The 18,011-nt window shown below is 40.3% G+C and overlaps 1 protein-coding gene across 1 annotated transcript in view; it reads right to left on the bottom strand.

The window, feature by feature from the left end:
* CALCR (calcitonin receptor) overlaps nucleotides 1-18,011 on the bottom strand; it is a 131,248-nt gene that overhangs the window by 4,937 nt on the left and 108,300 nt on the right. The window contains exons 8-12 of the mRNA XM_031614398.2: nucleotides 13,362-13,515; nucleotides 9,409-9,469; nucleotides 9,245-9,311; nucleotides 6,880-7,098; nucleotides 1,351-1,392 (exon numbers count right to left, since the gene is read on the bottom strand). Coding sequence (XP_031470258.2) covers nucleotides 1,351-1,392; nucleotides 6,880-7,098; nucleotides 9,245-9,311; nucleotides 9,409-9,469; nucleotides 13,362-13,515 — 543 coding nt within the window. The remainder of the gene's footprint in view (nucleotides 1-1,350; nucleotides 1,393-6,879; nucleotides 7,099-9,244; nucleotides 9,312-9,408; nucleotides 9,470-13,361; nucleotides 13,516-18,011) is intronic.

The raw sequence follows: 18,011 nt of genomic DNA, 5'->3' as shown, positions 1-18,011 counted from the left end.
TTGCCTGGCTGGCTTGTCTCTTCATTTTTCATGCCATGTTCTCCCTACCAGAAGGAACCAGAAGTCCTGCTTCTGTGGTGCACAGCATGGGGACCGAACTGTGCCAGAAGGTGGTAACAGTAGAGGAGAAATATGGTGGTAGCCTGTAGGTTCTGGGGTTAGGGTTAGGTTACATGATAAGAGAAAAGAATAGCACATCTGCCAACTTTGCTTAAATGGTCTGAACTCTGAAATGAAAGTGTGACTTTCTGTAATACGATCTTTATGACTGTTATTTCATTTTAAGTTCCAGTGTCCTTAACTACTTACGTTCTGCCATTTCCCTCTTATGTCTCCCATAAGCTGTGGGAGGCCTCTTTTACTATTGCCTTTCTCTGTACCTTTACAGGGTGAGTCAGCCAGAAGCAAATGTATAGTGATGTCAACAAGAGATGGTAGAATTTAATACTCTCTGCCATCCTGAAAGCTAGAAAACCAGCCAGTAGCACCTTAACAGTTGGATAACTCGCTTCAAGTCACTATCAAAAAAACAGCATCATTACTACTTGAGAATAACATACAGGGATAAACAAAAGCAAGAATGTCCCTGTAGGGTGACATACGGAGTGTTAGCATTGCAAATTTTGTTCTGTATCTAATCTATCTGCTTGGGATTCAAAGCTAACTCTTTAAAGGGATTTCCAGCTTTTCTGAGATAATGCTGTGGTTTATTTCACTACAGTTAAATGCTCCCAGTGTACCTCAACAGCTTACCATCTTTGGGAAATGGCTTACTGTAGGAATTTAAATGGCTCTTGACATGTTACAAACAGCTATTTTTATAAAAACAACTTAGTGAAGTGGACCTAGACACACTTGTAAGTATAAACATTTGATCAAGTTATAAGAGAAGGGGAGACATCCTTAACTCAAGCCTTAATTACAGCTTGATAATTATTGACCTTAAAAAGGCCAGCACAAATTTTCAAAGAAGGGAAAGTAGTTGCAGCCCTACAGATTCCTCTGCTCTGACAATGCTACCATGTGTGGTAGCTCTGTCAACTGTTTGAGTCTTTTACTAGTGTTACTCGTGGACCAGAGGTCCACTTTGACCTCTAACTTGTGTGATACTGTGGGTGAAAGGGGGACAGACACGTCTGTGCTGGACTTGGTGCTGCTGACTTTTCTGACTCAATGAGGTTTTCACACAGAGATTTCAGAAATGCACAGTGCTGCCTCTATATAGATCTTGAAAAATATCTTTTTCTGCCTTCGAATTTTGTAATTCGAGATGCTTAATTTTTGTACCAATCAACATCTAAGTGACTATTTTTGAAGTTTCTTTGCTCTTGTTGTGTTGTAGATACATACCTCACCATTGAAGAAGCAGAATATAGTCGCCACAAGCAAGCCCTAAGAGAAAGAAAATGAAAAGCATTTAAGGATCAGAATATATACATAGATATTTGTTTGCATTGTTTGGAAGATGAGGCTTGAGGCATGCAAGACAAACTTTGATCCACTTCCTTTCCACCACAGACATTTCACATCTTCCTAATTCTCAGTTATATTTTTACACCAGTTTTTGTCCTTTCAATATATTTTCTTCCATATTGCTGGCATTTCTAGATGATCTGTTCTGCCTATAAAGTTATTTTTGTTTGAGAGGACAGGAGAAGGATAACTAAGTGATACTGGCTTTATGAAGTGAAGGCAGAGGAACTGCCCCACATGCTGCTGTGCATTTGTCAGAGTGAAGTTACCCAGTTAAGACTGTCACACAAGGGAAGCCCAGCTGTGCCAGAAAGGCTTTCAGTTGAAGTGTATGATGGGATACGTGGACCCATATGTGCAGCATCACTATGGATGGGAAGGTGTGAAAACAGATATTAGAGGTCAGAAAAAGGGAAAATAAATCAACACAAAACACAGGTGAAATAAAAGGTAGGGAAGAGACTGAAGATCATAGCTTGGTCCTAAACCTCTTGAAATTAATTTCATTATTGCCACGATTGTTCAGGTATTTCCTTACCTCTACTGGATTAAACAAGGTCAAGCCAAGAACATGAGGTGAGGAAGTGTGAAACAGGTAAGAGAGAAAATTCTTGTGCATAGAGCCTGCTGTTCAAAACCACATAATTACACTGTTCTGTGTTCTAAAGAGCATTAACTCTTATTAAAATATCATTACATAACAACGCCGGGAGCCAAATGCCCTCATTTTAGATTATTTAAAGCTGTTATCAGAAACTGAATTTATGGCAGTTTGTGAAATTGAGGGAAAAACTGTACTACAATACTCTGTGTTCCCAAGGGCTGCTCTGAGGTACTTTACAAGCTGCATCTTCTTTATAAGCTTTCATTTTACTGATTACAAGTTAAATTATAGCTGATGCTTTGTGAAACATCTTGGACCCTCAAATGCATGTTTTGGACTACAAAGATAAGTTAAAATGTTGTAGCAGAATGCTGATGTATCAGGGACACACACAAGCTGATTTGAAGAGGTGCTATCACCTGAATTTTAGCAATGATTTTGCTCCAATAAAATTTCTTTAGTTGCAATATGTAATTGCAAATAACTTCAAATGTGAAGACAGAGGAGGCAGAAGGGCAATCAGAGTGAGCAAAAGAAATCTTTTTATGTTTTGGAAAAACAGTACCCTCTGAAAACTCCAACTCCAGAACACAGTATGTAAAGGATAATAGTTTTCCCCTATGCTCTGGTTTGGGAAACACCATGAAGTCAACCAAAAACTAATGCCTTAACAGCAGACTTTGATAGATCACAGATAACTAAATCAGATATTTATGCAAACGTTGCACTTCGCTGTGGCCTATAATGATTATTCCCCAGCACTGTGCATGCTATGTCAATTTCTGCTGTCTTAAAAACATCTGTGGTACTGTATGGTATGTGGTCACATCAGGGGTTTCACTATTCTGCTGGAATGTGTTTATATTAGCAGTAGTCAGCCACAATGGGAACTGAGATGGATTTTAATCTCCTCTGGGATTAGAGAAGTTCAGTAGGGCACAGAAGATAAGATTCCAGGAGGAGAGAAAGAAGTCTAATCTCCACTGGGAGTATTTTAGGAAAATCGGGAACTGCAGTTCACCTTAAGGCAGAAACTGAACTTGAAATATTGATGTCATTTTCCATTTTATTTCATAGAATCATAGAATGGTTTGGGTTGGATGGGACCTTTAAGATCACCTAGTTCCAACCCCCTGCTATAGGCAGGGACACTTCCCACTAGACCAGATTGCTCACTGCCCCATGCAGCCTGGCCTTGAATGCTTCCAAATAAATAATATCCTGTACAGTATTCAAATTCTTGTTAAATCTTACAGTTAACCTACTTCTGTTCCCTTCACTATTGCTTTCTCTAGACTTTCCCTGTTAGAAAAGCTAAAGAGGAAGCAGTGTTGATACCATATATCTCCAGTTGCTCTTCTGGTCTGGAATGAGCTGAGAACAGATGTGACCATTCACCTTTTTGAAATCATGGAAGTTGTACATCTCTGCTGACTGAAGAAATTATTTCCTTTGCCTCGTGTATGTCTCACTGTTCTTCTTTCAACAGCAATAGCCCTCTAGGCTCTGCCATCCAAAGCGTACACTGCTCCTGAATCTACTTGAAAACAAGTCAGAAACCTCTGTAACAACCACACACAGATGTGGAGGTTCCCAGCAGACTTCTGGCACTGGGGAGTAAAGGCTCCTACGAACTCAACCAACTTAGGGATATTTACCTATCACCTTACTCATTTCTTGCCTGTCTATCATATTTCTGCTGCTCCACTGCCTTTCTCTCTTTTCTGAGTTTCTTAAGTGGATCTGAATTGTCCTTGTACTCTTGAATCTATCACAGGAAGAAGAAAAGGAAGTCCGACAGAACAAAACTATTCTACAGATGATGAATAGGACAGTGTTCACCCACAGTTTGGGAGTGAAGCTCACATTTCAAGAAAAGCTTTTCCAAAATTAATACATATATATATATATAATATATATATATATATATTTGCTTTTTTCCTTTTAGATGTTAACCCACTATGTAAGAAAAAACATCAGAAAACACTACAAAGGACCCAGTAACCAACTGTGTTCACTAAGAGGCTCAAAAGATAATAGTGGAAATACATAGATGGAAGATATGTTGCAAGTCTCATGAGCCCCACTTACAGCTGTAAGGAAACCAGGATGAAAACATGCACAGAGCTGGGTCTAACATTGAGCCTGGGGGGCTTGGGCTCACCTACAAGTAGGAATGAATGCTCATTTTTCATCTTTTTAAATGTTATATAAGCACTTCTTGCACTTCCCTGTGCTGAAGAAATCTGAGGACACATGTTGAAAATGCAAGTGGACAGAATAAAATTTATTGTGCTTCCCTAGATAATTGCTTTCACTGACATTTGTATGAATTTGGGCAATTTATATTTGAAATTAAACCACTCTGTTGAGCAATAGCACCTGTGAGATGCCATCTGGAATATAGGTGGAGGCTAATTTTCTGTTAGGGTCCCCACATCATACACTCAAAGGTTTCCCTTTAACCACACAGTAAAAACCCCAACCCAAATAAATACTGAGAGGAATAGAAACAGACTGTTTGCCTTGAGGGGAGTAAGGTAATATTTCTTGAAGCTTGATGAGGTCTCATGACAGATGGGAGTCTAATGAGTCTGAAGGAGAACAATAGATAACTGGTATGGCATCTGCCCACTTACAGATAGCAAACTATGATATGTGTCAGCCTTCTGTGCAAACACAGAAATGATGTTCATACACAACTGGTGTACGATATTAGGATAAGATCAAGAGAAGATAAGATCTGGAAGATTAAATGCACAAGTAAACTGCTTGTTGCTTTTAATTAGAGCAAATACTAAAGTGGTTGCCTTTATTGAATTTTAAACCATGTCTCATGGCAGTAAAATACTTATCCTCACTAAAACTGCTATCTCACCTGGTTTTGTGAAATACAAATATCACAGCTATAACACGTACCTCTGGCACTAAGACTTTTCATGCCTGCTCATCTCTATCAGGCCTTTTTTATAACATCTAACATATTTTCAACCACAGCCCACTATATGAACAATTACTTCTAGTTCTATTAGTTCTGTTTCTGCTTCTTCTGATTTCGATGTAATTTTTTTCACAGTTCAGTGTACTGTGCATATCTTCAGCTGTAAAGCTACAGAGATACCAGCAGCAAATGGAGCAAATTTGTTTCTATGGAGCTAGGAAGGTTTGGGATGCTGATAATTTTATGAGGGATACATGTACTATTATAATATGTGAGAGGCTGGATGCATGTTACCATATCATGTAGGGCCCACGGGTTAATTCTGGTATTTCTTTGACATAAGCCTTCCATATTCTCTCTAACTGCTGCTGTTTTTTTCTTCTTTTTTTTTTTGCTCTGGGTGCAATCCCTGATGAAGATGAGCCCTCTAGATCAATTATCTCTGTCTTCCACTGTGTGTAGTTGTAAAACCAACCTATAATACATTATCAGTTGACAGAGGGTAATAGTGACTATGGGATTGATAGCAGAGATGGGGACTATGTTTATTTGGACATTAAGGCCTTTATAGATTGCTTCTGAAATTCATTCTTTCCGGAATCATGCGAGACCCAAAAGCACATGGCTCTCTGATGACTCATGCCTAAGGGACTGTCTAGAGTCAGAAGCTCTCAGACTTTTGTGAACTTGACTGATCCCACAGTAATTTTTTCTCTGTGTTTAATACCAGTCCATGGACATTTATGCTTGACAGGTATCTGACATATTTCACTCTCCTACAGGATGTAATTTGCTCAGGTTATAAACAAACAAAACCCTATGCAGATGCTTCAAATTTATGTGGGTTTCTGATACTTCAATTGTATTTCTTCTAGGTTATGGCTCCCTAAAAACAATACAGCATATCTAGATATGCTTATTTCTGCTATTCCTGAACATCTCCACTACCAAACCAGTCAGACTTAGCACTTCAGTTTTTCTATGCGTGTAGTATCATGCACACATGATTTTGAACTGATAAGGGTGATATAAGCAGGAAATCTCAGACGGCAGGATACACAGATTTTGGCAGCATTACTTACCCCCTCACTGAAGGAATTTTTGTTGTTGTTAAGACTTGTTTACTTACTACAACATTAAAATAACTTCTGCCTTTACCTTCAGCATAAAAGAAAAGCAGAAGTGTGCTTGCCCGTGTTGCCCTCTACTCACAAACGCATCAGCAATTTGCTTTACCTCAGCAATAGGGGACTGGGTATGTTAAGAGAGTAAACCAGACAACCAAGCATTTGAAGTCACATCATTTTCTGTTTAAAAAATAAAACAAAATCCTAATGAACAATGACATATTTTCGAAGTATTTTTGAAATAAAGATGTCAGTGTTATAAGTGTTATACTTTAATTTCAACTATTTAATAATGGAATTTTAACTCCTAAATCAAGCTTCATTGTCAGAATTTTTCTTTTGTGTATTGGAATTCCCTCTGTACAATACTTTGCATGCAGCTAATTTTATTATTAACCTCACAGCAGCAGTTTCAGTGAATTTCAGCACTTAGCAGAAATAGCACTTTCAACATAGAAGACCTTTGTGATCTTGGATCTCTCTGTTTAGTTCAGAAGTAGTGCCATTTGATCTTTTTCCCTCATCTTTCTGTTTCCTTTATCTCATATTTTTTCTTGATACATCAATGCTACTTGTGCTGAGGTAGATAATTCAGCAATGTAAAGGCAATTGAAAAATATAAAACCACAATCATGCTCAATTTCAGTGCAAAACAACTGACAACAATATCTTTGACTAAATAAGCTTAACAGCAAGCACCTCACTTAAGCTGAAGTTGCTACCATATAGCATACCTGGTAATGCATTAATATATGCATGATGTAATCATATATTTCTCCAGCAAGTCGGTTTTCTGGTCTCCAGGGAATAATAACAAACTGAATTCCTAGTAATGGAACCAGGATTAACGTGGCTCTGACAGCTTTCATATACATGTTGGACTCAGCACGGTGGGTATCTCTTAGCTTTGTCACCAAAACTCGGACAATGTTAAGCAAAAAGAAAAAATTGACCTGTAAAGCAAAGCCATTATAGGTAAAAGCAACCAAATTAAACAGGCATTCAAGCCAAAACCACAGAACACAGAAATGACTTTAAAATGCAGTTTCCTAGCTTCATTGTAGCTCCCAGTGTGCAGCCCCCTGAGAGTCAGACCTTGAAGAGTACCTTGAACACCTTCAGAAAACAGACGTTAAGCTGCTGTATGTGCTTCCCTGAGGAACCTGAATGGATGTTTGGGATAGGCAGGGATCAGTTCTGCATGTTTTGACACTGATGTGGTCAAACTGAGGATCTCCAAGGAACAAAACATCTCATAGAGCTTAAGCACAAAGGGTGAATTATCCCCTGGGAAATGGCTGCTCTGGAGGCTACCAAGGTGTCATGCTTTGTGCTGCAGCCAGGTAAGAAACCCACAGGCGTATGGAGCCTCCAGGGTACACACATTCTCTGAGGGATCTGCTCTGGCTCATGTGTGCTATCACTTCAGGATTGTGTGAGCAAAGGGCCAAGTCTGTTCCTGAGAAAACCTAGGCTCAACTTTGCCTCCATGGGACTGTAGGGTCCTATGTATGCTGCCCATAGGTAGCAAAACAAGCTGGAACAGGGCAGAAAGGCCAAAGAGTTGAGAAAGTTTTGCACCCTACTCTTTTGATCAGCCCTTCCAAGTAGCCATTATCTGAGTTCCAGAATCATTTCTAAAAACCTGACTCCAGTCATGGCTGCTCAGCACAGGGCCACATTGCCCTGACTTCACAGAGCTCCTGGCAGGATGTGCCTGGGAGCACATGGGCTGATAATGAGCCCTGAGGACATCATAGGTACCACAGATTTCCTTTCTCCCCAGTATATAACCAGGCCACCTTTCCTACTCCATTACAATACCAGCAGGCACCAGTGCTTATGAACTTCAACAGACTTCTATAGCAACCATTTTTACAATAAGTATCCTCTTATTACATAACTAAAATAGATATTTTAATAGTCCCAAATCCATGCATATGTGAGAAATCTCACTTGGATCTTTCAAAACAATAAACCATGAATCAGTAAGCTTTCACAAAGCACTTTATAACTTCTTAGCTACTGAGAGACCTTTCAGCTGTTTTACATTCACGCTCTACTGGAAAAAAAAAAAAAAAGGAATAATAAATGACTTCTGAGATCCCATTCAGCATTAAATCTAAATCTTATTCTCCATCCTCCTCTGACTTCACTCTCTCTACTTAACCTTCACTTTAAGAACTTTTTGAAGTTACTGTGGAAGGTGAAAAAAAGACTCTGCAAAGGTAAAAAGCCTCAGCTCCTCTGAGTCAGGCTACCACTATGAGATTTCTGTAGCAAATCATGAAGGACATTGTATAAACAGTGACAACTTCAAGAGAAAAATAAAACTGGAAACAGCATAAGAACAAGACAGAAAATATAACATCTTTTTTATTTTAAAAACAGTTACAAATTGCTCTGCTTCCATAAAACCAGCCTCTCCTCTTTTCTTTGCAGCTAAAATGTGCAGACTTGGGGCTTGGTGATCAAAATAAAGGCTGACTGGCATCTTCTAGAAGCTGGCTTTATGACAGCAGCAGTCAAGATCAAGCCAATAAACCCGCAGCAGATGTGATCCTGCAGCCATGGTAGGCTGAACATGGCAGGGATGAACTGGCTTCTCTGTATTCCTGATGGGCAAAGTTACTTCTCAAGAAGGGGCAGAAACAGCTGTTGTTTTGTTTTGTTTTTTTTAAAACTAGTAGATAGAGGGTTGTTTCTTTATTCAGAGGTATTCTGAGCATTCACCACCATACTCTTTGATCTGCTAGGCCATTTCTGCAGGTATATCCATGCAGAAGTTTGCAAGCAAGTGGAAGCCTGAAAGCTGAAAGCGCATCTTGGATGGCATGCTGAGATGTGTTTGGGACTTGGGCTGAATAAAACTCAGTTACATAGTTCAGTTGGCTTCAAAATCTGCTTATATTTCAGGTGGTTCCTTGGACCGAAAAAAATTTTATGAAAAATATTGAGCGCCTTTCTTTAAAAGAGAAGATCACAAACTGCTTTCAAATTTTCACCAGAAGACTTGAAACACACAAATTTCTATTCTCTACACATTAGCAGCATTTCTAAAACAATTATTAAATGGTTGATAGCAAGTAACATTCTTACCAATAAAGCTGCCATTACAGGTCCATGAACAATATAAAGCAAGTGAGTGTCAACACTCATCCAGCAGCTGGAGGGGAAATACATCACATAATTTATTATTCACTCAGAATGTGTAACACAATTAAATAGTGATAAATTCCTTCAAAAAAAGACATGCTACTCACTTGTCATTGAAGTATTTGGCTCTTGCAACTGCATGAATTGAAGCAGGTACTAAAGGAAACCCTGTAAGGATTAAAGGTATAGGTCAGCCTTGGTGTTTTTGGCTTGAACATCACTGATCATAAAACAAATATATGTAAAGTCCCAGCTTTCACCCAGCACCTCAAGGGAAGCCACTGCTCTGACAGGTAGCAGAATTGAGCAAATGTGTACTGAACCAGGGGGAACGTGCCATTCTTAACATACCTCAGTTGTGTACATCCTGACTTTAAGTGGCAATCTGCCTCCCCCTCTCCCCTCCCCATCTATCTTCCTTCAGTTTCTGTGTATGTAGTCTCCCTTTCCAACAGGCTAGAATCCTGGGAGCTTCAACACTGACCGCACCTTGTACAACCTTGCACATACAGACAGCTGGGGTTCATCTACTGCTGTCTGTCCTTTGCAGAGAGCTCTGTGTACACTCTTGGACACAAACACTTTTAGAAGAGGCAGAGAATACTCAGACTAATTCTTGAATGTTCTTGCCACAGAACACAGGTCAGCCAATGCTGGAGTGAGATTACAGTAAAAAAAAAAAAAAAAAAGTATGTAAATAGGACACTCTGCACTCTCCAGGCATCTCTAAGCAACAGCTACTTGCTTTACTGCTAAAATAAGTTCTAACGGCAGTTTAACTTCAGAGAACAATGCAGCTGTGGGAGAATAAAACGATGGATTGTCTTCTCTTTTATACTGTTAGAAAATGATTACTTGGCTTCTTGCTGCAGAATGCTTTTTTAGAGAAATAAAAATATCTGAACAGAAAAAAAAGAGTTTCCATTCTCAGGGTGACCTTACGGGACTAGCAGCTTCAGAAGGTCCTTTTGTTTTGGAAATGGAGCAAGTTTGATCCAGTTTTGTTGACAGACTACGTAGACTGAAATGCATTTTTAAGGGACGGCTCTTTAACAGTAAAAAGCATTGCAAGTAGATTGCTCCACATGATGCCTTGGGACCTTTTTCTTCTGCTAAATGCATTAACCTAAAATATTTGGCACAACAAATTCTCATGCAGATCTGAAGAACACAACGGAAAGTTTTCATTAATAAGGTAAGAAACTCTTGACCATCTATAGCTCAGATTTCAAGCCACAGGCTGGTCCATGCAGCTAGATGTTGCTCTTGCCTTAGAAAGGGCCAGTGGCAGTGAGAAGGTGAACACCAAGAAGGCCTATAGTGTCCTAATGACCTCACTGTTTCACTTCAGAGGTCCCATATATGTGTTACGAGAGCCGAGCAACTCAGAAAAGGTCCTACTTGAGCCATCCGAAGAGAAGGCATGCCATACCCCCGAAGGTCATGCCAGGTCCTCTTTGAAAAAATCTGGCAATCATGCTTAATTTTATTTCCAGTTGGATTCAGAAGATAGACTGCTTCAGCACTGCCCAAATAAATGATTCCCTTTTCAATTTTATGTGGATGAAGCAGCCTGAAGCAGCCTGATGGAGCAGAACGCAGTTGGATGCACCCACCTGATGCTGTTATCATGCCCTGAATAAAGGTGATTTTCTGACCCACTGAAACAATAGCACATGAAGAAGGACACTCTCAGCAGCAGGTGCCAAAGAAGGTGTCATCTGAGGGCATCCATCTTCAAATACATCCACCTGTGTCAGATTCCGTTCAATCATCTGCAACGTTTTGTGGAAGTGTTTTTGTATTTGTTTAGATTTTTATTTTTTTAAACTAAGTTATTTTACAAACATCAATAAAGATTTTTCCAAATAAAATACTGTAGATTGTCTTGCACAGGAATTAGTTATAACAAGGAATAATGAGTATATTCATCTTGTGTTGTACATTTACCTTGATTTTACGAATTATAATTCAGAGCATGAACTGCTGTTGTTGCTCTGCATTGCCCTTTGGGAAAACATCTCTCTCTTCATTGATTAACACAGCTGGACATTTAAAGACAGACCGTGTGAGTACTGATTTTGGAAGCAGAAGAATTATACTGATTTATGCAAACGTTAAGGGTGGCCAGGTAGTCCTAATTATTAGCAATAGGATCTAATGACTTCTACTTCAGTCAAAAGGTGCAAATGACTACTTTGTGTGGTAGTATCCACCTAGTTTCATTACTATGGATGCAGACTTCACAAAGTTGTGTTGCTTTCTATTAACCTTTTCTCTCTCAGTATATCATCACACCATTCCCACAGACATTGCTTAGTTCTGGGACAGTGCTGCAGATACTGATGAGTATCCTTTCAGTTATCTTCACTGAATTACGCATCAAGATACCAGTAATGCCCTCAACCATATTTCAGCTAGCTCATAAGCCTTCACACCAAGCCAGCTGTCCCAGTTGCACAAGATGCATTACCTAAAGGGAACAACACTTAGAAAAATATGTTACTGCCCACTTTTCTCCTGCATAATGTGATACAGAATGACAGTACTTCAGGAAGTCTTACGCTACATGAAGACAGCAAATGTTTTAACTGGAAGGAAGGGTATAAAATTACTCTTCATATAGGGCTTCCATTTTCAAAAGCAGAGGGCTACCAAACTTTGTACATTCAAATATTCTGAACTATGAAAACTGTGATAGCTGCTATTTGAAAGCAAATAACTCCCCCCCAAAACAAAACAACAACAAAACAACTTTCTGCTTCGCTATTATAATCCCGTTAGCGTCTGCTACTGGATGCCCAACTAGCAGTTGGATTCAGGGTTTTAAAGTTCTTCAGAACATTCAGGTTCATTTTTCTCCCATCTAACCGATTGCCATTTTTTCCTCTATTAAAGCAGGAGAGCTGTTTTTCACTTTCCTACTGTAAATAAAATAATGAAAAATGAAATGATGTTGATCAGGCATTACATTTGCAAGAAGGATGAAAAATAGAAAGTACATGCTTTATGCTTCAGTCTGGGATTGCAAGAGATGGTGCAAGCAAACCATAACGCAGGGAGATGATGAACAAAGTTCTGTCATTTACTGCTTAGTGCACCAGTGGGTTTTGAAATACAAGGCCTGGCTCACCAGAAATTGGAACGAGACCAGAAATTCACAGCTCCCAAGCTGGAAAAAAGCTATTGCTAATGATTTTCTGTCAACTCTGATTCGGACTGAATTTACAATAGAGATTTAAATGTGAAAGAAATGGTACTTCACTCCAATATATTGGTTGTATTCATGCGGCCTTTCATTGAACCAGGCAGTACAAAGAATAAATACCTGTTGTTGCTAATAATTAAATGGCAACAACTCCCTCAGTGAAAACAGAAGTGATCTGCATATTTGGAGCTGAAGGAGGAGATTAGACATGATTTCTTGGTCAATACACATACTACCAGAGAGACTTTGTATAGCATTTGTAACCTCTTCCGTAGTATATCACTGAGATTTGCTAATTGACACCCGAAATGCCTTGACACTGCTGTTAGACAAAATAAGAACAAGAGACATAATCTACTCCTCTGTAAAACGGTATCTTCTCCCTTAAAGTAACATCTGCCAAAGTATACCCGATATTGGATTCAGTTTCAGAAAAGCTCTGGTTCTTCTTTGTATGTGCTGCATTTTTACAAACTGGGAGACACAGGCATTGATTTTCCTCCTTGTCACTGCAGAATAAATATGCTTTTATAGCAGATTAATATTTTTGCATGCAAAGCGACAAACCTAAGCATGTTCTGTTCAGGTGAGAGATGCACTTGGATAACAATCTACTTCACTCTCAAAGCTTTGTTTAACAAAGCTTAACCATTTTTTTCAGCAAATCCCAGGGTGCAGCAAGTAACAGATAATGACAGCTGTTGACATTTTTGTAACTCACTAGACTCACACAAACAAACACACTCAAATTTAGGACCCAAGAACTCAGTCCTAAGCTATGCCTTAGTAGCATGAGTACAACGCAAACATCTGAAGCATCCACTAACTTGCTACAAAGCACACCATACATACCCCAGCCCAAGAGGTAGTACCAGTGCAAGCGCTGCTCCTCTGCAAAGACAGCCACCACAATCAGCGTGTGCAGGTAAATGCCTTCACACAGCATCCAGAAGTAGTTGCAGCCCAGCATGTACTGGTGGAAAAACTGCAGCACTTTGCAGCTTACCTGCCAGGCAAATGAGATAATGTCACACACCTGACTAGCATTCCACATCTAAGCAGGCAAAGGTAAATTACAATTCTATGCTATAAGAAAGCAAACTGAAACAGATGCCCGGACCTTGCTGGGTTTGTTTGCCACATATCAGCGACAGGGATTTAAAACTTTATAAATGAGACAAATAAAGCAAAAGGCCTTCAGAAAAGAGTAAAAAATTCTATTATAACAGCACTCCAGAAGTAGTCTGCAAAAAAATTCCCTTCAGAAGTCCTTAGTTCCATGTTGTTTAGAACTGCACTTGTTTTTTAGAACAAGCAGCCTGTTCTAGAAGAAGGCTTTGAGAAAGACATAACTTGGAGCTCTAGTTTGGTGATTTCTTTCACTTTACTCAGAATTTTCAAAGACTTGCTCAGCTCCCCTGTGAGTCAGTCACACCTCTAAAAGCAACACCCAGTTCTGAACTCCCTCCTTTGAGAACAAGTGCTGCAGGCAGTGGAGATGAAAAGACATGGAGATAAGTGAGGCTGTGAAGCTGGACAGTGGTTCTTGCCTGTGGCTCAGATGAGAAATTGAGACTTCAAGTTGCTTGGTGAGCAGATGGTGGAACGAAACACCTTGTGTCCATTCACCAGCTGGTGTGGGAGGAGACCACTCCTCCTTTGAGAGGCTCTGATGTCCATCTGCTTCCACCATGTCCCAGTGCCCAGGAGGCCTATGGAGCAGGAGGGTGATGCAGGGATCTCTTCAGGGAGCACCAGTGGCTACATAGACACCTGAGGTGCCCTCAGTGATGGCAAAATGCCAGTTGCCACTTGAACCACAAGAAAATATTCCTTCCCCCTCACTTCTCCAGTTGGTTTCCAAGCTAAATTACCTGGTGTAGAGGCAATGTTTTTGCTAGGACTGACTTGTCTCTGACATTTCAACCATTCAGCGGAAGACTGTGTGCCCCGTGTCTGTCTGGAGGACTCACAGTGCCCCTCTGGTACAGAAAAACAGGTTCGATAGTGATTCTGTTGTTGAACAGCGTTCCCAAAGCAATTCACAGAACGTGGGCATTTAGCTTTGTTTCAATATTTGCAATGCAGCTTGTTGCTCTGAAAATAGAAGATCACTGACAGTGCAGCTAAAAGAATTCAGATAGGATTAACTTGAAGGACTTTTTTTTTTTTTTTTTCCATTTCTTCTGCTTGCCACACAGAGAAAAGCAGTCACATAGTTTTTCCACACTGTGTCTCAACAGTTCCTACAAAGTATGCTGAAAAAGGATAAAAAAAAGAAAAAAGAAAAAAAGAAGGATTTGCTGTTTTCAGTGAACTTTCTGAGTGAGGGAGTAACTAACTACATGAACAACGCCAGCTCTTCTGCAACTTTTATCTGTAGCTCAATACTTGAAATACAGAAAGCATACTGCCTGAAGACGAACTATCTTTGTTTCCTGAAGAACAATACATCTAAACTTAATTTGCTTCATTTCCTCAGCATTTCCTTCTTCCCTGTGCCCTCCACATGAACTCGTGGCTTTAAAAATAAAATTAAGCACCTATGTTTTAGAGTAATGGCTATGCAGACAGCTCATGACTCTTTTGAGTAATGTAATCACTTGCTATGCAGTAAGTTACAGACTGCCATTGGCAAGACATGAAGGATGCGTGTGATTAGTACTTGGATCCACATCACATTAATTTGAGAACTAATCTGAAAAAGTTACCGCGAACAGTTTAAGCACAACAATGTATTGCAATGAATTATGCTGAATTCCTATCAATCAAACTACAGTGAAAATCAATCTTCACTTTGGATGAGCTAAAAAATGCAGCAGGCTTCAGCTGTGGTTGAGTGCTGCCATGGAAATATTTTCCTCCCATGAAAAGCGAGTGTTTTTCTTAGATCAGAGCAACCTGTTGCTGATGAGAACTGGATTCATGTGTGGTGTGAATAAAACATGGCAAATGTAGCCACACATCTCAGTGTACATTAGCCTTAGCTGGGAAAACTACAGGACTCTGAAGTTTTGTGAAGTGCTTGTCCTTATAGAAACAAATAAAATGAAATTGCAAGATAATACAGGAGCAAATCTTTGATCACTTCCATGCTTGATAACTTGGAGATTTAAAAAAAAAAAAAAGGTTGGGTGTTTTGTCTTCAGTTGAAGTTAAATACATTTTGATGCAAGCTCTGTCTGTCGTATCTCACACAGTATGCAGCATGGTCAAATCCAGGATTCAAAGGATTATCACAGCACCAATACTGCTGCTACTACCAGTAGGACTCATGATAGAGAGTAAAATGTCATCAGCTCTTGGTCTGTGGGTGTGCACTTAAGCTGCAGGGGAAAAAAGGGGGTCAAATAATAGAACACGGTCAGGCAAGACCAGGTTCTACCTAGCAAATCTTGCAAAGAGTTTTGTAACTCATCTGAACACCTCAGCTGCTATATGAAATGAAAAGTTTCAAAAGGATGCTGGAACCGTTTTTTGGAGAAGAAAGAAAAACATCAATCTCCTTTCAGGAGCTAGAACTGGCCTTTGTGATTTTTTTCAGGATTTATTGGTGCATTATAAATAATGCTAACATTCCAGGCTACTAGGAGGGTCCCAAAGTTCCACCTACCTATGCAGGATCGTGCAATTGCATGGCTATGCTGCTGGCATACTGCTCTCCTTGGCTAGGGCACAGCCCCTCCTCACAGATCACAGGATCACAGATTCATGCAATATCTCGAGTTGGAAGGGATCCGTTAGAATCACTGAGTCCAACTCCTGGATCCACACAAGACCACCCAAAAATCAGAGCATATGACTGAGAGCGCTGTCCAAATGCTTATTGAACTGTGGCAGCCTGGGGCCGTGACCACTGCCCTGGAGACCTTGTTCCAGTGCCTGACCACCCGTTGGTGCAGAACCTTTTCCAAATCCCCAGCCTGATCCTCCCTGCTGTTCCCTTTTATTTTGTCCTTCTTTTATTGTGGCGCCCAAAACTGTACACAGTACTCAAGGTCCTTACATGCCATTTCCCTGCTAAACTCTCCCCTATTGGCTGACAGAGAGAAAGCAACAGTAATAATTAATGCAAAATTAAATAAAAACCAGAATACTGCCTTCATCAAAGTAACAAAACATAACATCCACTACTAATTGATTCTGAGCAGGTCTTTCTAGTAATTCAGTCAGAATAAGGCTAAGTTTTAGCAGAGGGAGGGCAACTCGCCCAGATCCCTGTGTCCGTGTTCCTGTGATGCTTCCCCTGTGGCTGAGGGGCCACAGGCTGGAGTTGGGAGCCCTGGGTTTCACAGCCTGCCTTGCCAGCTCCGCAGTGCCTGGCCCATCACCACAGGGGCAGGATGCCTGGCAGTGTGCAAAGTAAAGCCTCTCCTCAATTGTTCTCCATTCACTGAAGTGCCCCAGGCTGACATTTGCAAGCAATAAATTGCTAAGAATAGGCCAAACAAGGTTATTAGTTTTTGGCCAAGCCAGCTACATGGGACATGACTATAGCTGTACATTTCTCTGTTTAAAGGGAAATAAGCATGTCTGCCTTCACTGAAGATCAGTCAGAGTGGGCTCTCTTCATGTCTGCAGAACCCCCCTGTGCACAACAGCTCTTCTTAAGAAGAGTTGTGCTGCTCCCCAACAGAGACCAGACAGGATTTATTCCAACTCAGTTTGAAGGCAATAAAATGCATTCTCAGACATTCTTAGCATGTTTAAGGAGTAACTTGAAGTTTGGTTATTGACCTGCCTTACGCATTTTTTTTTCTGGTTATGAGAATGCTTTTCTATGAAAATATTCTTAAATTCCCAGTATCCATATGTTACACAAATAAGCAATAAAAGGACTTTCCAAAGCAGGACAGTGCTAAGCACTGTAGCTGTAAATCATGGACTATCAGAATGTCATACCATTATACAATATATCTACTGTGAGTCATCCATTAAACTGTGTTCCAGTCAGAAAGCTGGCGCACAGGGACTCAGGCTAAGATTAATGTTTTAATATACTTTTAAACCATTTACAGAACAAAATGTACACAGTTGCTTAGAGGGTTCCTAGGTTTTGTGTTACGAGAAAGCAAAATATGAAATTAAACATTGAGGGATATTTTTAACAGCATCCCTACCTATGCCTACACTGTGAGAAGAAGCCAGCCTGAAATTAGGCATCATGGGCAGTGATTAACACAGCCACATCCATACACCCCAAGCTCCCAGCTGCAGTCACTGTCCTGGGGCTGCAGCCTGGAACCCAGCAGGATAGGGTGGGGGTCCTATGGGGTCCATGTGGTGAACCCAGCACTGCAGTAAGCAGGGAGCAAGGCAGAGCAAGGTACATATCCTTGTGCTTAACTGGTTTCCTCAGCTGAGGCAAATCTCTAGTGGATCCACACACCTTGCACACACAGCCAGCAAGTACTTTGCTATGACAATCTCCTGTGAAAGCCTTAATGGCTTCTCATGGTCATTGTGGCCAGGTAGGAGGACTGCTGGGTTAGATGGTGTCAG

This window comes from Phasianus colchicus, chromosome 6, assembly GCF_987193195.1.
Source record: "Phasianus colchicus chromosome 6, bPhaCol1.hap1.1, whole genome shotgun sequence".
Classification (NCBI taxonomy): Eukaryota; Metazoa; Chordata; class Aves; order Galliformes; family Phasianidae; genus Phasianus; species Phasianus colchicus.
This window is presented reverse-complemented; position numbering and strand designations above follow the sequence as displayed.